At 35.6% G+C, this 26,248-nt stretch overlaps 1 protein-coding gene across 1 annotated transcript in view; it reads left to right on the forward strand.

Moving 5' to 3' along the window:
- Nucleotides 1–26,248, forward strand: part of LMO7 (LIM domain 7) — a 242,601-nt gene that overhangs the window by 126,330 nt on the left and 90,023 nt on the right. The window contains 1 exon segment of the mRNA XM_020992454.2: nucleotides 5,944–6,050. Within this exon segment, the coding sequence (XP_020848113.1) occupies nucleotides 5,944–6,050 (107 nt within the window).

Below are 26,248 nucleotides of genomic sequence, written 5' to 3' on the forward strand. Positions count from 1 at the left end.
TTGAAGGCTTTGGAAGGGCTACATATCAAACTATTGAATCATGGGATAGGAACATTTTTACTTTTTTTTTCTTTGTGGGAGGATGAGTAGAGAGAAAGGAGACATCAAAGATCATCTCTTAGTTTAGAATTTTTGCCAAGGGCTTGGGAATTAGAATCTCTGAACATGTAGGAAGAACACTGGCCTAGGAATCAGAAGATTGTGCTGCCCATCTGATACAGCATTTTATCTTCATGGAAAATTTTGGTGGAAGATATGCACCAATTTCATTAGGAAAGTGACTCAATATCTGCATTTAAATCTTTATCAGTTTTATAGCAGTCAGGATCAAATTCATTGTTGGTATTAATCTTGAGGCATATTGCTAGATTCATGAACTATTGACAATTTGTTTAAAATACTTAATAATTGAAACATTTAAGTATGTGATTTGTTTATAATATGTTTACACTCAAGAACTATATATTTACAATTATTTATATTTGCTGTTTCCATAAAATGAACAGATGTTTTCCACTCAGTATGATTAAAAGTTTCTAATTCATTGATAGCAAATGTTTAATGTTATAATGAAGGAATTATAACTCCTTCAATATTTAAAAAGAGCTGTGAATGAATCTTTGTGGGCATTGTCCTCTCCAACACAGGTCATAACTTCTCAGTGTCTTAGAAAATTTTATGAATTGCTGAATTCTCTAAAATGTATTACTTGGTAGTCAACCGTTTGGTGATGAACTCCACTGAACTTGGCTTTTTTGGTCCTTGGATAATAGTAACAACAACAACGATAACAACAACAACTATTAATAACAATAAAAAATAGATAGCTTTTATATGGTACTATGAGCCAGTCACTGGGCTAAGTTCTTTACAAACATCTCATTTGGTTGTCACCACAACCTTGGGAGGTAGATGCCATTATTCTCTCTTCCTTCTTCTTTACATTTGAGGAAACTGAGGCAAACAGAGGTTAAGTGACTTTCCCAGGGTCATACACAGTCTTAGGCCAGATTTGAAATTGGGTCTTCTTTTATGAGAAATCAAGACACTGTGAAACAAATCCAAAAGAATGAAAAATTAGAAAACAATGTGAAATATCTCGTTGGAAAAACAGCTGACCTGGAAAATAGATCCAGGAGAGAGAATTTAAAAATTATTGGACTATCTGAAAGCCACGATCAAAAAAAGAGCCTAGACATCGTCTTTCAAGAAATTGTCAAGGAAGACTGCCCTGATATTTTAGAACCAGAGGGCAAGATAGAAATTGAAAGAATCCACTGATCTCCTCCTCCTGAAAGAGATCACCAAAGGAAAACTCCCAGGAATATTGTAGCCAAATCCCAGAGTTCCCAGGTCAAGGAGAAAAAATTACAAGCTGCCAGAAAGAAACAATTCAAATATTGTGGAAACGCAATCAAGATAACATGAGATTTAGCAGCTTCTACATTAAAGGACCTCAGGGCATGGAATATAATATTCCAGAGGGCAAAGGAGATAAGATTACAACCAAGAACCACCTACCCAGCAAAACTGAGTATAATCCTTCAGGGGAAAAAATGGTAATATAGAGAAGTAGAGGACTTTCAAGCATTCTTGATGAAAAGACCAGAGCTGAATAGAAAATTTGACTTTCAAATACAAGACTCAAGTGGAACATGAAGAGGCAAACAGGAAAGAGAAATCATAAGAGACTTATTAAGGTTGAACTGTTTACATTCCTGCATGGAAAGATGATATTTATAACTCATGAGACCTTTGTCAGTATTAGGGTAGTTGGAGGGGGGAAATTATATGTATGTGTATAGATAGATAGATAGATGGATAGGTAGATAGATAGATAGATGGATAGAGGGCACAAGGTGAGTTGAAGTTTAAGGGGTCATATCTGGAGAATAAAATTAAGGGCTGAGAGATGATTGTACTAGGAGAAGAAGAAAGGGAGAAGTAGAACAGGGTAAATTATCTCACAAAAAAACAGAAAGGAAAAGGCTTTTAAAGTGCAGGGGAAACAGCAGAAGGTGAGAGGGAATGAGTGAATCTTATTCTCATCAGATTTGGCTTAAGGAGGGAATAACATACACATTCAATTGGGTATGGAAATCTCTCTTACCCTACAGGAAAATAGGGGGAGAAGGGGACAAGAGAGCAGGGGGATGATAGAGAGGAGGGCAGATTGGGAAAGGGGGTAATCAGAAGCAAATACTTCTGAGGAGGGACAGAGTCAAAAGAAAGAATAGAATAAATGGGGAGACAGGATAGGATTAAGGGAAATAGAGTTAGTTTTTCACAGCATGTCTACTATAGAAGTGTTTTGCATAATTGCACATGTATAACCTATATTGAGTTGCTTGCCTTTTCAATGAGGGTGGGTGGGGAGGGAGGAAGGGAGAAAATTTGGAACCCAAAGTTTTAAAAACACATGTTTAAAAAAATGTTTTCACATGCAACTGGGAAATAAGAAATACAGGAAATGGGGTACATAAGTTTATCTTGACCTACAGGAAAATAGAAGGGGAAGGGGATAAGAGAAGGGGGGGAGAGATAGAAGAGAGGGCAGACTAGGGGAAGTGGTATTCAGAATGCATGCCATCTTGGGGTGGGGGGAGGGATGAGAAGGGGAGAAAATTTGGAACTCAAAATCTTGTGGAAGTAAATGTTGAAAACTAAAAATAAAAAATTTATACAGATAAAAAAAAGGAAATTGGGTCTTCTTGACTGTAGGCCCAACACTCTATCCACCATGTTGTCTAGCTGCCACAGTTAGCTACTAACAGCTTTCCATTTTCATGTTGGACCAGTCATAGTTTGCCCTCCATTCTTAGAGACTTTGAGAATCCAAGGGTAACCTTGGAGGGATAAGTGAAAGATTAGACTAAAACTGACTGGTATTTTATTGTAAAATAGACTCTCTGGAGTTTGTGGTTAGGAATCAATTCCAATCTGCCATTTTGGGCTTATAATTTCTGTGTTCCATAGACAACTCTAAGAATCTTAGGGGTCATCTAGTCTCAGGCTCCCACATTTAAAAAAAAATCTATAGTAGGAGGAGCTACTTTTCCTTTCCTGAATGCCTTGACATCATCAGAGGAAGTTCTCACAGTGAGGTTATTCAACATGATGGGGAAGAAGGCACTCTTCCTTCTTGAGAATCTTGGAAAATTGAGCAGAAGTCAAAGTGATGGTGACCAGTTTGAAGAACTATCAGGTAAAGCATGGAAATTTCCTGGTAAGTCCTGGTCTAATAACAGAGAACCTTTGACTTAGTCAAAGTTCTTATTTTATAGTTGAAGAAAACTGAGGCCCAAAGTAAGCATCTAGCTTAAGGTTACACCATTATTTGGTGACAGAGGCACAGTTAGAGTCTGACTCCCAGATGATTTAATTATGATTTGACCAAATTAGCTATTTATTTTGTTTGCTATTTTTAGGTGAAATATTTGTTTATGTGAAAAACACTAAAAGTTAATAGTAAATACATCCCATTTCATCAGTTGAGTTGGGCGTGGTTTCTTGGTGTGTCAATGAACATAAAACATTTATTTCATAGTTTTATATCTTCCCTGAGGCAACTGCCTCCCAAGGTGCTTTGAAATATAAGAGCAAAAATTAAATTACTAGTGGGCACATGTCCAAAAGCTGCCATTTAAGGCAAGATTCTGATCATTATACATCCTGCCCTTATTGCATATGCCGTGTATACTTCCATAAAGTTCTACTTTAAAAAAAATTTAAACAATGACAATTCAAATGGCTTTCTTTTATTTTCAGACTGACACAACATATAACCCACCTTATGATATTTAAAACTAGGACTTTATTACATTTTTCACTGCTGATCTATTTGGTCTCATTCTGTATTATTACATTTCAGCCTATTTTCATCTTGTGGTGTTTTAAAGTCTTCTAGAGTGATTCTTCAAGACATTAGTGTTTGTTTTATCTCCATCAATTTATTCATATTTGCCAAGCAAATAGATGCTAATTTCCATAACAAGTATTATTTTGCTTGTGAATTTATTTTTTAGCATATTAACATTATTCAGCTGATTTTAAAAATTTTAAATTAAATTAAAACCACCAGTTGGGAAGCCTCTTTTGATGCTTTTCTTTTTATTTTCTTGAAGTTATGAAACTATATTCTTTTAATTTTTGGCTTTTACTAACACCACAATATCATTCCACTTAAACTGGGATCTGGAGGCTGTGTACTCTCTTCTGTTTAAGACAAAAAAAGAACCCCCCACCCCCACCCCAAACCCTTAACATTAGAATCTCTAGTTAGTTGAAGTCTTCAGAAGTGAATTATAGCAATCATGAATTGCATGATTCATTGCATGACTTTAGTAAGGAATTGAGTTTTGACTCCATTTTCTCAAACTTCCAAAAAGGAAATAATTTCATTTTTCTTCTGATGAATAGGGGTAGATTGAGAACCTTCACCCTGGAGTTGTCCAGGATTTAGGCTTTTGGGCTTATTTAATCTTTGATTCATTTTTACAAAAAGTGAATCAGGGCTTTCAGCTTCCAGCTGAGTAATGAAAACTGAGTTTTACTGCTCTACTCTGTACAGAAACCTCACACCTTCTGGTCCTTTGGTTTATCAGCAATCACTGTTCCTCATCCCTTTATACTTACTTAAGGCCATTTTTCCCAGATCTTTTCTCTTTTTTTCTTCAAGAACCCAAACACAGTTGATCACAACTTCTTCAGTTTTCTAAAAAATTCTTTTTCTCTCTATAACCAACCACCTTGACCTCTTTCTTACAGGGACATGAAACTTTCAAGGCAGGAAAAACAGTTCTTGCCCTTCTCCTAGAAGAAGGGTTGTATGCTTTTCTACCACGGCCAACTGTTGAGGGGAAGAGAATTAGGTTCCATGTCAGCTCATGTGCCAGCTAGTGATGTGATGTTGCCAGCATGCTTGAGTTTATTCAGATATTCTTTGGCATGCCAAGCCACTATGAACATGCTCCCTTTCATGTTTGGGACCATGAGAAAAAAACCCTCATGGAGTTGGCACTGGGGACAAAGTGCTGATAGAATTATCCTCTCAGAGAGTAACATGTGAGCTATTTAGACTTAGCCAGAATGTATTTGGATTATACTCTGTATGAACATTTGATTTGCTCTTGGCAGGTAGTGTTTTTTCATTCTATGTGAATGAAAATCAGTTGTTTTGTGAATCAGCGATTCTCTTTTTGGAATTAGCTGTGACTGAAATCTTTATCGAAAGGGGGTGGGGAGTGAGGGAAAAAAAAAGGTTTTCATTTTTCCAAAGCAGTTCCTGTGGCAGGTGCAGAGGGTGAGTAATGCATACACCTAAACTCCATAACTTAGCCAATGAAAAAGAACCTTGTCCTGACTGTTTCCTCTGTCCTGTAGTATGGTTTCTCTCTCTGTCAAGGGCTTGCTGAGCAACCAGACCCAGCTTCCAGGTGTGGTATTCCACAGCCATTCTGTAATTTGTGATCATAGAAACAGAATGTTCCTCCTCTTATTTCTTCCCTGCCAACAGTTTCTGGGTGGGTGAATGTCAGTAGCTGCAGTTATTTTTAAAGAGGAGAGGTGAGGCTTGTCGTGCAAAGCTAGAAAGAGGGCGTTTGTTTGCAGAGCATAGCTGACATCAAAGTGTAGATTACTGCCTAGTGGCTAGGCACTTGTCCTATAACAGGTAATGTTTAACGTGCCAGTCCCAAAGATCACAGCAGCAGCAGCTTACGTCCAGGGATAAAGTATTACTGTAGTTCATCCTGTGAAAGATTGATATGCTGCCTCTGTCTTTTAAATATATGTGTATAAATTTATGTGAACACATCTTGCTGCTTTGCTTTTTGGGAGCCTGTGACTGAACTTTGAAGTGTGGAAAGTTTTATCATAAAAAACTTGCAACCTCTGCTCTGGGGAGTGCTTGGCTAAGCAATCACTTTCCGCTTCTTTTCACAGGATAATGTAAATGTTTTTCTGAAAGCTTGTGAAAAGATTGGATTGAAGGAAGCTCAGCTTTTCCATCCTGGGGATCTACAGGATTTATCGAATCGAGTCACGGTCAAGTAAGTTTCACCTGTTAGATATCTTAAAAAAAGAAAACAAAGCAAAACTATAGGAGCATACTGTTTGATATTCATTTAAGTGGGAAGGCTTATGGAGAATATGTAGAAAAGGAAAAAATTTCCTTTTTATCAGATTTCAATGAGGAAATTTCTAAAAGTGTAAAGTTGGCTGAGGTGAAATGTAGTTGATAGAGGATGTGTGTTCTGTGTTGTAGAAATTTTAATCTGTATGGTAAAAGAATTGGCTAGTTAATCTTTTTATTCTTATGTAATGTTTTTTTTTAAAAAAAGATGAAGACAGCCATCTTAATCATAAAGTTAATATGATTGTTTTACATTTATAACAATTATAAAATGGAATTAAATAATTGCTTTGTTCACCCTCCCCCCCATTCAAATACGATTACCACTAAAATGAGAACTGGGTAGTGGTGAGGGATGCTTCCTTACTACTTGTATTGCTAAAGTGCATAGGACTAACATGTAAACTCCTGAATCTTGTTAATTATGAGTGATTTTTAAACAAGTAGTTAATTTCTCATTTAAAAAAATGGAAAAGGAATGAAAGTGGGAAGAAGTGCTGTTGGATATTTACATTTTAAATTGTTCTCTTGGCTGTGGAAATAATGTCATTTAGAGTTTATGAAGGAAATCTGACTAACTTTATTTTTGTACAATTAAGAAAGCATATTGTTCATGTCTTGCTGCCACAAAATCCATAGTTAAGTAATTCCTAAGACACATGACAGGAAATACTTTTAACTGAATGATCTTGTTTTTTAATAGTAACTGTTTTCTTGCTGTCATGATAAGCATGATAGAGGTAGGGCTAAATCATTTACAAAGGTCAAGTAAATGAAAAATCATTTAATATCAGGTTTTAAAAATCGAACATATATGATTTGATTCGCTAATGGACCTAACTGTTTGTGGAGCACTGCTTGTGTTTTGTTCATTGTCTTATGTTAATCACCCCCACCCCCTGCGTTATTGTATACTAGCAAAAGGATAAAAATATATACATTAATTCATTGAAAAACATTTTATATTTCATTCTCAACTGGAAGGGTAGGGGGTTGGAGTAACAGGGAGAGAAGGCGGATTTTTGCTGATTGAAAAAATATAATTTAAAATAAGAAAGCTATTTTGACAGGTTCTAATTTGGGGAACTTGGTAATATGTGAAATGCAAACTATTCACTTTTCTGCTTTGCAAGGTCGTGTTTGTTTTAATGGACCTTAAGCATTTTGATTAATTTGCTCCAATCAAAACATTGTTTTGTAAGACCTATCTGATGGGCAAGAAACTTTGGTTTTGAGAATTCTTTTTTTTTTAATCCAGTCTTCTCTTGATTAAGGATAAACATAGTTCCCTGAAAAAATTATAGTTTAGTTTGCCACTTTGAAACCACAATGTTTGGGCTTGTTATGAACATGGCAAAACTTGTTTCTTGACTCTTAATTTAAAAAAATGCTTAATAAAAGCTTGCCTAGATCCCATTTTATAAGATTTTATGCACAAATTGTTAAGTAAAGCCAACATCTTGGCTCTGTATTGAGTGAAATTCAATTACTGACAAAGTGAAACCGGGAGGTCACATACAAACACATACACGTAGTTGTAGTTGTAGTGAGAAATATGTTGAACAACTTGTTTCAGTACAAACCACAAGTCCATAAACCAAGGTGTGTCTTGGTAGCAGTACTATAATAAAATGACTAATGAGTGGAAACCTTCATTATACCTGAGAGCCCTTCCTGTGTTAATCCTAGTTCCTCTTGATCATGGAGAAAAAGGAATAATTCCGAGTCTTCCAAGATGGAGGCTAGGACTATAGGAAATGAAACTTTTTTGGCTGTCTGTTCAGCTCTTAATTCACATGGTTTTCAAATGTTCATCAGAACTTTTGTATACTATTTTTAAAGGATCTAGCAGGTTAAAGGAAAGTCTTATCTATGCTTACCAAATAATTTGTATTTGCTTAATTTTTAATAAATATATAATTTGCTTTTGGTGAATATATGATATCTCCTGCTAGCCAACAAAAAATCTTTATTTTCTATTTGTTAGTTTCATACAATACAAACAAATCATATTTTCTATGGAATCTTGGCACCAATTGACTTTCTATTTAAGGTGGGTGAGAATTGAGGGTAATTGCCAAATTTACTTTTCTTAGGGGAAATTTTAGAGTGAGAATTACTTATTATTTTTTCCTCTTGCCAACAAAATAGACAGGAAAAAAATGATTAGTATTTCTTTTCTTGGAGTTTTATACTCAAAAGTGATTTAAAAATGCTTTTTTAGCTATTAAAACACTTTACAAATCAGCGATTTTCTTACAATATGAGAACAAATTTATATTTCTACAAATACTGATGGGTGTTTTGGGTCAGAGTTGACCCTTTGGAATTTTTAGAGCATTCTATAATGAGCAGAGTATTATCCACTAAATACTTTTTGACCATGTTGTCCTGTATATAAATTAAATGGAATAAAAAAATCAGTAATACCCCACTTTAAAATGGATATATCAGAATGCTATATATGTCAAGCTTGCAGGGACTTCCAAGTTCAATTAGTCTAACCCCATTATTTTACAGGTGAGAAAACTGTTGTTGCTTAGTTAGTTTTTAGTTGGGTCTCGCTCTTCATGACCCCATTTGGGGTTTTCTTGGCAAAGATGATGGAGTAGTTTGCCATTTTCTTCTCCAAGTCATTTTACAGATGAGGAAACTGAGGCAAACAGAGTTAAGTGACTTGCCCAGAATCACATAGCTAGTAAGTTTCTGAGGCAAGATTTGAACGCAGGAAGATAATTACAACAATAACTAATAAAGGAATGGACAATATTTATATTTCATGTTGGGCATTGGTAACTGGATTTTAAGAAAAGGGATTAGTGTAAACACATGATTCATGTATTGGTGCTCAGGGAGGGGAGAGGAATCTCAGGAATTGTGTATTTGTTATGTGTTCAGGGTCAGTAGTGTGAGGAGAAACAGGAAGTTTAGGAATTATGAGAATAATTTAATCCAGATAGTGAAAAAAGGAGTTTTTCTTCCTTTCCTTCAATTTGGGTTTTAGAGGTTAGTCCACAATAAAGCCTGTATATAACTAACCATATAGGACTAATTTCAGAGAAAGAACACCCTTTAGCTAATTCATTATTTTTGGTTCTGTTTATATTCCTATAATCAAGTCCAATTACTTGATTTTTTAAAAAATTGAAATCTCCTTCTATTAGGAAATAGTAGTTATTTGAATTTCTAATTTATGTTATAATTTTGTGTATTATAGTGAATTTGTTTTTTTCTCTAGCTTTGAATATATGATCCTAGTACCAACGGTGTTATATGTTAATTAAGCTGCATAGGCATTCTTGAACCTATAGATCACATATAGAAAACATGGTCTTCATTGCTACAGAGTGAAGCTCTGTCTATGCACCCCTACACGCAAGAAGACAGCTTAGAGAAGAAAGGATAATTGCGTGCTCAGCCACAAAAAGTACTGCTAGGGGTAGGAACAAGTTAGAATGCCCAAAAAGAGTTGGTCATTTTTCATGGAATACAACTAATAACAAAGATGCAGGGCAAGTTGGGGAAAGAACATTAAGAGACTAGCCCAGAGGTCCTGAGCTGAAAGGGTGAAATGTAGGAGAGATGTAAGGGGAAGGGCTTTATATCTTCTAAATGTCCAGGCAGGCTTAATATGTATTAGTTTGCATGTTGTCTCCTCCATTAGATTGTAAGCTCCTTGAGGGCAGGGACTTTTTGCCTCTTTTTGTATCTCCAGTGCTTAGTACAGTGCCTGGCACATAGTAAGTATGTAAGAAATATTTATAGGGTGGATGATTGACTGATTGAGTATATTTCAATTTTTGGTGTCTACTTTCTGGCTGAGAGATAAATCCTCAAACAAATCATATGAACTCCCCCCACCCCAACCCCAACAAACCCTCTGCTTTTTACTACCTCTCTCCCCTCCCCCTCCCTCAATACTATGGTTTCCAGGACTGTTTGTGTTTAAGGCCATTTTTTCTCTCAATGTGATTGTAGAAAGAGGGTCTTATTGAAACTAATTTGCTTTACTAGAGAGAGAAAAGGGTATCTAAGTTCCAGCACTGATTTATTCCTGCATTTTAATGGAACCTAAAAACTCACATGAATAATATAGATTTTACAGAAATAATTATGATGTTGAAAGGATTGTGATGCATGTAAAAGATTCTAGTAGTGGTTTGAGAATGAAAACAGTAAGAATCTGTATGTTGTCAGCTTCCAATTCCACAGGACAGCAAGAATTGGAAGAAAGAAATCTATGTTAATATTTCCTCTCCTTTACCATGTGAAAATAATGGTTTGGTGTGAATTTGGTTTTTCTCTAAAGTTAAAAAAAGTTTCTTAATTTTCATAGAACAACACTATCATTACTCTGGGAGCAAAATTTCCAGATGGCATAGTTCTTCAAATAGCATGACAAATTGGGGTTGAGAAGAGTATATTTGTCTGTATGCATTCATTATTCCTATGAATATAAAGGTACCTCTATTAAATTTCTCATTTGGCACCTCATTTTCAAATCTAGCTTTTGAAAAATCGAATGCTCCTTTTTCGTAGATAGTTATCCCATAACTAAATCAATCTTCTTTAGGAACTAGGTTCTTTCCAGTCCCTTGAATCTCACTGATATCTAAAATTGGCACTGTAACCTGAGTCTAGTGACTTCCAGCTGTCACTACTGTTACTATTTTAAAATGTTGAACACCTCCTACCAAGTGGTTAGGAAAGAATAAAACAAAAAGAGATTTTATTGGACTCTGTTCAATCAGCTGCCTAAATCATTCCATGGAGTAGTTAGGGAAAGGAGCCATGTTAACCCTTTCAGGACACATTTTTTAGTCCCTGTGGCAGAGCAGTTAATACTTAATAGTAATTCTCATCAGAGATTATATACACATCCTTTATTATGGAATTTCTCATTACTGTGAATCTGTTGGCCCCTAAAAACTGGGTTGGTGTGTGGCTCTATGTAGCATTAAAATAGGTAAAATTTCAAAGCTGTTTCATTGTATCTCAGATTTCATTTATTCTCTATTCATTTCTATTTCTTATCATTTCTCTTTAGTGTCTGGTTTCTTTCCAACTCCTACCATCTCTCTGGGTCTCTGATTCTTATTCATCAAAACTTACCTTTACTTCATCCCACTCCTTGAAGGTTTTCTTAAACAACTTGGCTAGAAAAGCTAACATCTTAGGTTGCATTAATTTAAATGATGGGTTAAAGTTGATAATGTTTTTATTTTAATCAGGGCTGCCAAAGGAGTGACTAAATATTGGCAATTTTATATACCCTGGGAGACCTGTAGGACAGATTTTTGCCTGAAGAGGTCTTTTAATGCTCTACAAATCATAGCATGAAAGGACTATCTTCTCTGCTGCTTCTGTGAGATTAACCATTCCAGGCACTAAAACTTCTAAAGTACATGCATAATAATTAAAACTTTGCTTACCATTAACAATTAACCAGCTATCAGGTTTTGGTATTAGTAGTATGAAATTTTCTTTTTTCCCAACAGCCTCATTAATCTTACAGTATTGGAGATTTTAAACTTGGCTTCTTTCATACGTAGCTTCAGGCTTAATCTGTGGAATCCCATCTCTTTGGTTACCTCAGAGGTCAACTAGACCTACTCCACTTATTTTTCTTGCATCTTTGACTAGTAGTCATCAGCTTCTGCTTGAAGATGGCTGGTGACGGGAACTCACTATTCTTTGAAGCCATCCATTGCATTTTTTTTTTTTGTAAATTTCAATTGTTAGGAATTTTTTCTCTTATATTGAATTTTGAATTGACTTTATGGTAGAATTGACTTTATGGCTTGTGGTAGCCAAATGAGTCAGTCCTAGCATAATCACTTATAAATAACAAGTCATTCTGAAGAATGACAATGCTAATGATGCTAATGAAGAAAACAGAGCAATATAGATGGTGAAGTGCGTGCCTCCATTTATAAATTGTAAATGCTAGAGTTGGACTTTGTCTATCAGGTCCTTTCCAGCTCTAAGTTCTGTGATTAAAAACAATATTGACAAGAAGGGGGCCAAGGACAGATCTTTATATATTAATAGCTAACATTCATAAAGCATTTTAAGGTTTTCACACCCTTTACAATATGTTGACTCATTCAATCCACTAAATTTAGATTTATATCCATTAAATACTATGTTTCCCTAAAGGGTGGACACCAATCCATTGGTTCCGTTCATAAAACCAATTCTTTTTTTTTTTTTTGCTTTTAGGCAATTGGGGTTAAGTGACTTGCCCAGGGTCACACAGCTAATAAGTGTCAAGTGGTTGGTCTGAGGCTGGATTTGAACTCAGGTCCTCCTGACATCAGGACCGGTGCTCTATCCACTGCACCACCTAGCTGCCCCCAAAAAACCAATTCTTGTAAAACTGTGCTTTCACCTAGTCCAAATCTCTCCATTTTATCCAAAATAATATCATGAGAAGACTTTAATAGAATTTCAGCATCCTGAAAGTTCAAACCATACCTGAAAAATCTATTTCCCAAGGAATGTAACTAGTAAGTGGTTATTCAGCCTTTGCTTTGAAGAGCATTTGACTAAGTCCACTGCTTTGCTGAAATTGATATGCTATGTCAGTAGCATTTCTTGATCTATTAATTTATTGACCCTATCTACAAAGGAAATAAGATGTATAGCTTGACTTAGATTGTAGACAATATTAAAATTATTCAGAGACCTGATAATTAATTAGAATTCAGTTTTTAAAATGAGCATAGCTACTTGGGAAGCTACATGTCTTCATCCAGAGATTGAATTTAAAGAGTTTACTCAGTGTGTTGTCTTCTGAGAGAAATGATTATTATTAATTAATAGATTTGGTAAGATTCAGAGTTCTACCTTTATTTTCTGTTTTTAAGAACTCAGTCTCTGAAGGTCAAGTTAAACTTCTCTGTCTGATCCAACCCAAAATGACAAGGAATCTTTAATCTCAAGTAAATTCCATTCTATCAAGCTTGGGTAGAGACAGATCTTTTGTCTAGATAGCCCAAAGCTGGGGAGTGGTCTAAGTACAGAGATAGTTTCTCTATCCAAGGGTAACATGATGTCACTCTCAGCCCCTCATTTTAATATAGCACACCTCCCACGGTGTTATCCAATAAGAGTTGATTGCCACCCCTCAGGAACATATAAACTGTATATATAAACTGTGAGCCCACCGCCATAATTGTCTTTGGTTTAAGAGAGATGGTCAAATGACCTTTTTTTCTTGTTAAAAAAATAACATGCTAGCCTTATTAATAAAATAATTAAATTTCCCAGAAACTATGTCTATTGAACCTTTTTCAATTGCTACATTTTCATACAGTAGACTGACTTGTAGTCTGTAGGGCATGCACTGAATAGGTTATTCTAGGTGTGGTGAAGGATGAACTTGTTTGTCCAGTCCCTCAGATAACCCACAGGATGCTTGTTTGTGATTTTGAGCTGTGGATAGGAATCTGTTCCATAGCCATGGATCAAAATAAAACTAGTTTAGTATTCCTGAAAAGTGTCATCATGTGACTAATCTCATAAGACAAGTAGAGATAGGGAGAAGGGATTGGAAGCTAACAAATTCATTCCTTTTGCCTTTGTTTACATTTAGCTTTATTAATCTACCACTTATTTACCATGATATAATATTTATTTTTTCTTCATATGCAGTGCTGTTCCAGAGGTGAATAGTAACTGAATATGAATCACATGATCTTGGATCTCTCTCTAGGGCAGAGGTGTTAAATACGCATCTCACAATACTCCTGAATGTGACCCAAATCAGATTAAAATGTAATTGGGAAATATTTAGCAAAATATTTAAATGAAAATACAATAAAAACATAGGTAAAATTACATTTTTAAAACTGTTAACATGTGGTCTGCAGGGATCCTTGTGTACAGGTTAGTGGCTGCTGTTTTCTATTTAAGTTTGATGTCACTGTTTTAGGGGAAGCAGGGCTAGACAGGGCAGCTGAAAAAGAAGTGAAGATTCTGGTGGACTGCAAGCTCATTGTGGGTCAGCAGCGTGATATGACAACCGTGAAAACTAATGCAGTAGAGACAATGAGGCTACAGTTAGAGAAAGATGGGGTCCAGGATTAGGGGGAGGTGATAGTCTTGCTTTGGTCAGATCACATTTGGAGTATTGTGTTCATTCCTGGCTTCACATTTTAGTAAGAACATTGATTTTCTGGAGTGTCTAGGGATATGCAACCAAGATGATAAAAGGCAGCAAGTTCATGTCATGGGAAGATCAGATGAATGGAGAAGAGGAGGAGACTTGGGGATTTATGATATGTCTTTGAGTATTTGAAGAGTGTCACTTGCAACACTTGTTCCATTTGGCCCTAGAGGGCAAGTACTGGGCTCTGGTTGGAAGCTGCAAACAGGCTTGATATAAGGAATATTTTCCTGATGATTAGAAATTTACCAAAGTGGAATGGACCATCTTGGGGAGGAAGTTCCCTCTCACTGAAAGTTTTGAGCAACAGATAGATGACTGTCCAATGTGTTGAAGAGGCATTGTTGGATTAGATGACCTCTGAGGTCTTTTCTGGGTTGTGAGATTTTGTCACATGTCTGCTTTAGGACAGAATTGTAATTCTAGCATTTTGGGTCTCCAAAGTATGGCACACCTTTGGCATTCATCAGGACACTGAGCAGTAAATGAAAACTTTCTAAATAGCTTGATTCTAGCATATCTAATTTATGATACTTAGAAATTCTATTTTCAAAAGCAACATTTATGGTAAGAAAACAAATCATGAATAATTCATATACTTGGCAGAATAGATAGAGCAGAAGAACGTTCCGAAAGGTACCCCAACAAACATCACAGCTTAATATTCTCAAGAGAATGAACTTTTTCATTCCCCAATTGACAAATGGTTAAAGGATATGAACAGGCAGTTTTCAGATGAAGAAATTAAAGCTATCTATAGTCATATGAAAAGTGCTCTAAAACAGTATTGGTTAGAGAAATGCAAATCAAAACATCTCTGAGGCACTATATCACACCTATCAGACTGGCTAATATGACAAAACAGGAAAATGATAAATGTTGGAGATGTGGGAAAATTGGAACACTAACGCATTGTTGGTGGAGTTGTGAAATGATCCAACCATTCTGGAGAGCAATTTGGAACTCTGCCCAAAGGGCTATAAAACTGTGCATACCCTTTGACCCAGTAATACCACTTCTAGGTCTGTATCCCAAAGAGATCATACAAATGGGAAAAGGACCCATATGTACAAAAATATTTATAGCAGCTCTTTTTGTGGTGACCAAGATTTGGAAAGTGAGGGGATGCCCATCAAGTAGGGGATGGCCAAACAAGTTGTGGTATGTGAATGTGACAGAATACTATTGTTCAATAAGAAATGATGAGCAGGTGGACTTCAGAAAAAAACCTGGAAAGACTTACATGAACTGATGCTGAGTGAAGTGAGCAGAACCAGGAAACATTGTACAAAGTAACAGCTACATTGCGCGATGACCGCGATGACTAACTTTCATAGGCTTGGCTCTTCTCAGCAATGCAAGGATCTAAGACAACTCCTAAAGACTCATGATGAAAATGCTATTCACATCCAGAGAAAGAACTGTGGACTCGGAATGTAGATCGAAGCATGCTATTTGCTCTTTCCTTCTTTTTTTTTTTTGTTGCTTCTTCTTTCTTGTGGTTCCTCTCATTGGTTCTAATTCTTCTTTACAACATGACTAATGTGAAAAAAAGGTTGCTAAAATATTTTAAAGATATGTTAAAAGTAAAGAGGTAGTATGGGGGTATCATAGATAGAGATTGGGCCTACAGTGAGAAAGACTTAAATTCAATCCAGTATCAGATGCTTAGTAGCTGTGTGACCCTGGGCAAGTGACTGAACCTCTGTTTTTCCTCACTTTCCTCAATTGTAAAGTGGGGATAATAATAGCATCTATCTCACAGGGCTGTTGTGAAGATCAAATGAAATATTTGTTAGTTGCTTTAGTGCCTTGCACGTCATAGGTGCTTAATAAAGGCTCATTTCCTCTTTTTCCTTTTCCTTTAATTACAAGTGAGGCTTTCCTAATCATTAAAGTCCAGTGGATATACCTTTACTTCCTTACTTTAAAAATTATTTCAAATTAGTTTCAAGGGTGTACTTGAAACTGATAGAGCAAAAATACTCAAATTTAGATGCCAATATTTCAGACTGGATTTTGCTCCCATTTATTCAGAAATAATGAGAGTGAGTGGGTTTGATAAGGAAAGCTTCCTGGAAAAGTTAAAAGTTATGAGCCAGGTTTTGAAGGTGGGTTAAAACACTTTGTAAAATGGCTATTTCCAAGTCTTCTTCTCTTACAACTCATAATTCTTGCCATTTGAGAGTACAGAGGACATGTAATAAAGGAATGATTAAATCTGGTATTTATTTGTATCTTATCTTAGCAAAATGGGTGATACTGTATGTGAAACAATCTAAAGTTGACATATTAAGAATGATAATTCTCTGTGTAGGCAGTAAAAAGTACTTGGAACTTTGAGCTGCTGGTTTGTCAGAAGCAACCAATTGGAATTTTAGTGCACTCTTTATACTAATGCTAACCGTATTAACCAGTTTAAATCTTTATTTATTTAATTTTTGTTTAGACAGGATTTTTATATTGGAAAAGTTGGAGAAAGTTTTTCATATTTTCATAGGAAGGGTAGTGGCATTATTCTATTCCTCCTTCCCCTCCCCGCCCAAAATAGAGAAATTCAAGCTCAAAATATATGAAGAGCCATGTGGATATTTAAGAAATTCTAAACTGAAAATAAGCTGATCATTAGGTAGCAAAATACGTGGATGTTAAGTGAAAAGAAATAAATAGTGGTAGCCTATTTGACCACCCATTCTAGATTGTCCAAGACAACCCTGATTTAAAGAAAAGGAAGTGTACTTCTCATGAGAAGAAACGGGAGCAAAATCTCATGAGAAGCAGGAAGAGGACTCTTCTTTGTCCATCTGTGTGTTGCAGTTTTTGTTTCTAGTAATCAGGTAACTTAGGAGATCAGAGAAATACAGAGAAAAGTCTTATAGGCAAGACAGTCAGCAGCATCTGGAATAAAAAAACTGGATTATAAGCCCTGTGTTTGAATATTAATTGTCATCTACTCTGTTACTGTAAGGCCTTGGCTAAGTCATTTCAACTTTTTGGGCCTCAGTTTCATCATCAATATAATGGGGAGATTAAACTAGTTGATTTCTAAAGGTACCACTTTTAAATACTTTTTTTTCCTTACTGAAAAGAGAAAATGGTGGAAGTGAGTTCTTAAAAGAATTCCCTAAAGTTATTTAATCAGCAATATAGCATCGGAGGAGGTGTAGCAGTTTCTCCCAGAGGTCAGCTGCTTGTATGATACTCTCACTCTTGGTCTCTTATTACCACATCATGGAATTCTCTGTGAAAAAAAAAATCATGGTATCTATTACCTATTGACTTTTCTTAAACAAAACTAACTGCCGTATTTAAAGATCACACCCACCTACAGTAATCTGAAACTCTCTCAGCAGTTAAGAGTAAGCTACTTAAATGAAAAAATTATTTTTTTCCTTACCCTTTTCACCCCCAAGAGGAGTGACAAGATGACATGGCAACCTAAAGAAAATAATTTGACTTTCTTTTGGCCCATGTGAATGTACATTCTGCAGGACTTATATTGTTTACCTTCAGAGAACCTAGGAAAAAAAGCAACCTTCCTAACTTCAACGGAATGATTATAGATTGTAGGTTCTATTATGTTGATGTTAAAAGCCTTAAATGAAGATTTTGAAAATAATCAAAATCAACTTGCTTAAGGCCAAGGTTTTAGTTTATTTAGTATTCTCTCTCTCTCTCCCTGTCCCTGTCCTCCCTCTCTCTCCCTCCTGTTAAGAGAAATGTTCAATATGACTGAAAGTTTTATCTGGTTTTTGAAGAGTCTCTAATGAATAGTGACATCTTTATATCTTCAGGTTTTTCTGGAGGGGGTAAGGAGGAAAAGGTGAATTATAACCTCTAATATTTTCAGGTTTAAAAATCACAGAATGGGACAGATTTAGAGTCTGTAATGTATTAAGTATATGTGCAGCCAGAGTTCATTATTTTATCAACTTTGATGGAATCTCTAGTCACTTTTTCTGAAATAATATGTAGGATGATTTCTCTAAAATGAATGCACTCTCTTTCATTAAAAGCAGAATAATGCAGTTCAAAACAACTACAGAAGAACTGCAGCTGCAGCTTTCCTTATCAGGCAGTGTAGGGTGGTAGATAGAGTCGCTGACCTTGGAGTCTGGAAGACCTGCCTTTGAACTGTACCTCCAACAACTTCTAGGCATGAGACCACGGGCGATTTGCTTAACTACTCTCTGAGCCTCAATTTTCCCATATATAAAATATATAATTCCTCATATATAGTTTTCTCATGTATAAAATGAGAATAATAGTACCTCGTGGGATTGTTGTGTGGCTTAAATGAGAAGATGTTAGTAAATGTCAGCAATTATTATTATTATTACTATTAAGATTTATATAGTGCTTACTATGTTCTAGGAACTGTGCTAAGCACTTTACAAATTTCATCCCATTTGATCCCCCCAACAACCCTGTGGTATAGTGCTATTAGTACTCCCATTTTACAGATGAGGAAACTGAGGAAAATAGAGGTTAAGTGACTTGCACAAGATCACAGGGTTAGTAAATATCTGAGGTCGGATTTGAACTAGGGTCTTCCTGATTCCAGGCCCATTTTCTATCCACATTATTTCTCTAGGACTTTTCTTTCTGTGTTTACATATGCAGAAAGATTGCTTTTGTATAATTATTTATGAAGAGTCTATCAGGAAGTATTTGCCAAGTATTTCCTGTGTGCCAGGCACTGTGTTAAGTGGTGGAGATACAAAGAAAGGCAAATAACAAAAACACCCCCCCCCACACAAAAAAAATCCCCCAAACAACAGCTAGTACCTACCCTCAAGGAACATAGATTCTAATGGAGGAAAAAAGATAGAGATAATCGGGAAAGTACAAAATATATACAGAGTAGATGTATATCTATTGATGCAGGAACACATTAGTAGGTAGGGGTGGGGGACGAAAGGCTTTCTGGGAAACGGTAATCACTTTCAGGGTAGGCAGAATCCAGTGTTCCGTATTCAGAACCCTATCTGGGTTGCTATTCATATTGCAGAAAGTATCTCCTGAATCTTCTCATCTATATAGACTGTAGTTCAGATTATGGCCCAAGGAATCTGGATGGAAATGTGGACCATATCTGTGTTCAAGAGGAATTTTGGGTTTTGTTTTAGTAGGCAAAAAGTAGCAACTGTAGATGACAGAAAGGCCTATTTAGAAGTTATGAGAGTAAATCTCTCTATATAATATTTCAACCACAAATGTTCCACAGAGAAAATAAAATAATTTCTTTAGTTGTTTTTTAGTCATGTCTGTGATTCAAGAAGTGATGTTTTTGTTCAGAATCATAAGGGTGGAGAATACGTCAAAGCATAAAATTCTATCCCTAGACCCCCTTCATGCTAATGTCTTCTTCCTAGTGAAGATCTTATTTTTTCCTGTGTACACTTGGTTTGTACATAGCTGTTTGCATGTTGTATCCTTGCTCAGAGAGATCTGCTTGTTTTTTCCTACTTTGTTTGTATCCCCAGTGCTTAGCACAGTGCCTGACATATAGTAAGGACTTAATAAATGCTTGTCAACTGACAACATGTGTCTCATATTTTCCCATGCTGACTTGCTGGCTATTTGAGACTGAAGGACATGGGCAATTTCTGTTGATTAATTTAATGTGCTTTTATGAAACTTTGCATGTCAGTCTTCTAGGTTGGATTACACCAGGAGATGGATATTGTATTCCTATTTGTTTGTATCTCCCCCAAAGAACCTAATGTAATGTTTTGCACATGGACCCTGAATGTTAACAGAACACTAAGAGAAGATTTGAGAGTGTTGCTGGACATCTTGTCATTTAAGGGAACTGTCTTTATGTGGGAGTCTAATTATGTCTGCCTTATGAATTTAAAACTCATCAGCATTTTCTCTGAATGTCAAATGATTGCTATACAACTTCATTAATTCAAAATGGAATTAACCGGTTTCAGATGATCTGATTTAATTATATATATATTTTTTAATTTAAAGAAGACCATCTAGTCAGTTGGGGAAAAACAGCTGCTTTCAGTTAGCCATTATTGGTTTAACAAAGTTTTATTTACATGCTTTTTGTGCTATTTGGAGTTAAGGCACTAAATAAATCTAAAGTATATCTTAGAAGAACAAATAAATGTTGAATTGTCTCATTACACTATTAATATATTGATGTCAGTCAAATGAATACAGTGCTTGATGTTATTTTAGATGAGGTGATTAGCAGAAAAAAAAACACCAACTTTCTGGTTTGTCATTTTATTTTATTTTTAGTTTACCAAGATCTGGGAGTAATCATGAGAAGAGTCAGTGTATTTGTGTAAACAAGTTGGCAGATACTTCACTAACAAATTCCTTCTTCTTAGTGTACTTGAAAGGAAGTATATTGATGAGAAATCATTTTGCTTTATCTGTTACCAAATTTTAATTATAACAAGATGCTGGGTTCTAAAAATAGAGCATAGGTGTCTATCAATGCAGGATATAGGCAGCTTTACTCTAATCTCACATCTGAAATCTTAAAAGAGGAAAATGTTTCCTTATGTGTATGCAATTGGATCCATATTTGTTTAAGTGGTAGAGTAGGCGAGGAGTGAGACCTCTGAATTCTCTGCTGATGATCTCTCCTCTCACTGGAGTAGAGTTATTGTTAGACCACAGAATATCTAAAATATACTGATCCTTGAATAAAGAATAACAGCTCATATTTTTGTAGGGCTTCATGGTTTAGGTAGTAAAAAGATTGTTTTCCCCATGTTAGAGATGAGGAAATTGATGCCCAATTAGTGCTGCCATTTGCCTGAATCATAAGGCTTAGCCAGGGCTTTTCCAAGGGCTTCTTACTCCAAATACACTAGATCTTGATATTTTTTAATGAACAAATAGATACAGTCTTTTATTTTTTGTTTCCCTTCCCTCCACTAATACAAATTAAACTTGGTCAAGGGTTTGAATGCAAATTGCTTTACTCAATCATTAAAAGAATAGTTATAGAGACTGAGGTTGGTAGCTGAAATTGATCACTGCTACTAGTCTAGGTATAGATTTCATACTCATAATTAGTATAGTGGTAAGGAGGTGTGGTGGTGCAGGGAAGCACAGTGATTTGTCTCACCTGCACATATTCAAATTAAAAATAATTTTTGACCTAAGTTGTGATTTTATCAGTGAAGGTATCTCCGGTGAATCACTTTCTTAGCTAGTGCAAATGGGCAATTTTTTTTAAAACTTAGAAATTTTCCTGGTTAACTGAGATGTTAAGTGGCTTGCTCTGGCTCATTCATCCAATAGATGTCAGAGATAGGATGTGAACCCAGGTTTTTCTGGCTTTGAGGCCAGCTCTATATCCTGTAGGCCATACTGTCTCTTCAAATTTAATTTTTAAAGTCAGATGACTACATCCAGAAAAAGGTCCGATAAATAGAAGTGTATAGAATAATTTTACACATATATACCTATTTGTGTCTAATAGCAGCTATTTCTAGGCGGGGCAGGAGGAGGAGGGAAAAAAAGGGAAAAATATTTGCATGATGACTTTATTATATTTTTAAAAGGAATAGTAAGTTGTATATAATAGATTTGCAGTTTCATGCATAATTATCTTTTTATTATATTATAGAAATGCATGTTTTAGTCCATAAATTAAAAATGAGAAAATAAAATAAAATAAATTAAAAATAAGAAAATAAAATAAAAGGTCAGTAGTAGCAACTATATGCTGAGCACTAAACTTATGGTTAGAAACAAAAGTAACAGGCAAAATCTTTTGTCACAATGATTCTTGAAAGCTAGCGGGGACAAGGGTATGTGTTTCTTAGTATTTTTATTTGTTTGTTTTGTTTTGTTTCCTAAGCTACATTAACAGCAAAAACAGCATATACATATAGTGTTTGTGTAGAGTCCCTTCTGCTACTGAGATGCCATGAAAAGTGCGACTGGGGCCATGTAGATTGTCAATCAAATGTATTGGATTAAGTATATAACTAGAGCTGATTTATTTCTGATCTTGTTTTTATGTTGCTTTATCCTCTTGTGTACCTACTGTGCTACAGAGGAAAGAAGGCTGACTCTGGGGTCGAAAGCCTTGGATCAAGTCCTACCTCTGACATTGCCTGTGTCACTTTTGGAAAGGCACTTAACTTTCCCAGGTCCCCTTCATCTGTGAAATAAGGGGGTTGGGCAAGATGGCCTTTGAGGTGCTTCCTAGCTCTAGCTATACGATTCTATGACTGTTTCAATTAACATTTTTATTAGTGTACTTGAGTTTCTTCTTTTCCTAGATTGGAAACTTGTCAGGGGGTAGAGGGTGGGACATACAAGGTGCTTGAAATGGTTTTTGAATGAACAAAAGAATGAATCATTGACATATTCCTCTTGGGCTTGTTCTATTTGAGGCTGAAAGTAAACTTAAAATGTTTTGTAGAGTTTGCTGACTTAATTTTGAGTCATGTATTGTGATTGAAACAGTCATGTGTGGGGTTTGTACAACAAGGCCAGCTGCACCCTAAACAAACAGAAAAATGTTCCACAGATGAATTGGTTTTAGGTCTTAGTTATGTGAGATTGCCTTCTGCAGTGTTAGCAAGGAAAAGACCTTATTATAAAACCACCCTAATACAAAAATGATTTTTTACAATTCATGCCTTGTCTAACTTCACAAATGGATATTGGCATTACTTAAAAAATTTGATTTTACACTGGATGGCTGAATGAAAACAGTAGCAGTACTTTGGTTTTATACATATCTATATGGAGATATAGATGTATACATATTTATATATCTATAAATAATACATTTCTTATCACATATGTAGATATATATATATATGGATATGTATATCTATATAGATATGTATAAAACCTACTATATTCAATCATATATATAAATATATTCACTGAAAGTTCACCTACTATTTTCATCATATTTATATATATATGTATCTATACACACACATATATTCCTACAAGGCACTATTTTTATTCATATATCTATATCTCTCTATATACACACATGTGTATAAATGTATATTCACAGAAATGCTCCTGGGGTTTTGTAACTGTCATACAAATGCTTATGAATGCTTTGCTGTGATAATACATGTCTTTTATAGATTTTTAGATCACAAAATATGATTTATCCTAACTACCTAGTTTTATGCTTTCATAATTAAACTTTGCCTGTTCTGATTTTCAGCATCTTTTCTGTGAAATATTTTTTTAAAAATAATAACATTAAGCGTGATGATGTTTAGAACACTTTCTACCAGTTATAATGTTCTTTTTTTGAGGGGGAACAGGATGCGATTTTATTGGTATAGGAAACTTCTGGTAAGGAACTACTTCTATCATTAAGATTATATTCTCTGCAATTTATATTATAGTCATAGCACAGACAGATTAAATGATTTATCCAGGGTAATGGAGCCAAAATGCTAGTCAGACTTGGGATTTTAATTCAGGTCTCCCTGGCTCTAAAGCCAGCTCTCTGTATTACTTAACTTTGTCCAATCCATCTATGTCAACAAACAAATAAAAATCCCCACTATCAGTTTGCTCAAGTGCTGTCCTAAGAGGTAAGTGCTTCTGTTGAGAAAGTTGGAAGCTGGATATTTTTTACTTTTGAGGGTCAATGTGGAGGAATGGATAGAACATGAAACCTAGAGTTGAGATGACCCTGGTTCAGACAATGTTCTTAGACAAGTAGTAGCTAGCTCTGTGACCCTTAGCCTTGGAGCCTCAGTTTTCTTATCTGTAAACTGAAGTAACTATTAGCACCTACTTCACAGGATTGTTGCAGTGATTATATGTTAAGGTATATAGTTAAGTGCTTTGCAAAAAGTACTATATAAATGTTAGCTATTATTATTATATCAGTTAGGGGAAAAATGACACAGAGGCCCAGAGCTTAAGAAACTAAAGAAAGCCCCATTGTAAAATATAGGTTATAAATAGAGAAAGAGGGATAGTCTGGATACCTGCCCTTTATGCTCTTTAAAAAGAAAAAAATTCAGATAGGCACAGTTCTGCTCTCAGGGTGCCACAAGACGGCTTGCAACAGCTGCTAAGCCTAGAGGCATCAAGTGTTACGATAAATAGCTAGGGTCTAATTCCAGCAAGATGAAACTCTTCTCTCGTTCCCGAAAAGGGCTGGGGATCATAGACTCATAGGCTCATACATAGAAGGTTAGCAACAGAAGGGAATTTAGAGATCTTTTTTTCCATCCCCTTAATCTTGAGATAAGGAAACTTACCAGCCTTCTGGTTGATTGGCTGATATTGTACAACTAGTTAATGGCACACTCGAGACTTGAACTCCAGTCCTCTGACACCAAATTCACAAAGTGATTGACTCAAGAGGAAGAAACCCTGGCAGTGACTTAATCACAGAAACTCTTAGAGTTGGTTAATCACTGTTTTTTAATGAACATCATCAGACTAAATGGTCTTTAAGGTTCCTTCCAACTCCCTAGATCAATGATATAATAACCCCCTTTCAAGTAGTATGATTTTATCAGTCTATGAGTTTCATCTTCTCCTACAACATTGGAGGCTTCTTAGGGGGTAGGGGCGGAGGATATGTCTTATCCAGCCCAGAATATTACACATAATAGGTAAATAATAAATGTTTGTTGAATGAATGAAAGACTGAATCATAGAAATATTCCATTATGCTTCCTCTGTTCAAAGCTGCAAGTCAGGGCAAAATGTTTTACAGAGTTTGCTAACTTTATTTTGAGTCATGCAAAGACTCTTTTTTCCTTATACTGTTCCTGCAATAAGATTTCAGTCTTGCTGAAGATTGATCAGATAACTATGCGATTCAGCGAATATTAATTGAACTCCTACTATGCTTAGGATGGATAGAGTGCTAGGTTTGGAGTCAGGAAGACCTGAGTTCAAATCTAGCTTCAGACACTTATAAGCTGTGTGACCCTGGATAAGATCCCTTAGCTTCCTCATCTGTAATATGAGCTGGAGAAGGAAGGGGCAAACCACTCCAGTATCTTTGCCAAGAAAACCCCAAATGGGGTCACAGAGAATTGGACACAACTGAAAACCAACCAATGTTTAGGACATAGTATGAGGTACTAGGAAATATCAAGATAAAAAAAGAATATCTTTGTTCTCAAGTAATTTATTATATTTTTTGGAGTTATCACATGTTTGTAAGTAAGTGCAAGACAGATTAGAGTATGAGGGCTCAAGCAAGAGGTCTAGAAAGCATAATCAAGGAAAATTGGAGATCACTTTTTTCTGGGGGTAGAGGGACTGGGGTAGGTATCTTGGAGAAGGTGGAATTTAAACTGAGCCTTAAAGGAAGAGAATATTTGAGTAGGAAGAGATGAAGATGAGAGATTATATTCAGACCTGCTCAGATGCAGGAAAGTATAAGACAAGACCTAATAATTCAGTTTGGTAGGAACAAAGGGAACATGAAGGGGGGGAGGGTTGTGAAATACAGCTGGAAAGGTGAGTTGGAGCCAGATTGTGAGTGGGCTTTGAGTGGAAGCTAAGAAATTTGTATTTTATCATAGAGATGATAGGGGAAGCCTTCCCTTGGTCTGTGAAAGGGATTCATAAAGTAGCAATAAGAAAAAAACTAAGAAACACTGGACTAGGTGACCTCTATTTCCTTTTTTAGCTTTACATGTTATTTACCTAATTTCCTGAAGAGCAAAGTACAAGCACAGATCTGTGACAGCTATTTGTTGAATAGAAGCTTTTTAAGGTTGCTTCTTTGTTTGTGTATCAGAAGGCTGAAATTGCTAGAAGTCTCCCTTCTGGAAAGCGGGTGATTACTGCTATCTGTGTGTATATATAAATGAGACAATACACATTCTCAAATTTCCATATTAGAATCTGTGGTATTTAGGTAAAATTAAATTTCCTTTGCCAAACATACTTTCTAAGAGCCTTATTATTATTTTCCAACATCACTATGTCCTATTCTTTTCATTTTT

Source organism: Phascolarctos cinereus, unplaced genomic scaffold (genome assembly GCF_003287225.1).
Source record: "Phascolarctos cinereus isolate Bilbo 61053 unplaced genomic scaffold, phaCin_HiC Scaffold_7;HRSCAF=346, whole genome shotgun sequence".
In the NCBI taxonomy this organism is placed as follows: Eukaryota; Metazoa; Chordata; class Mammalia; order Diprotodontia; family Phascolarctidae; genus Phascolarctos; species Phascolarctos cinereus.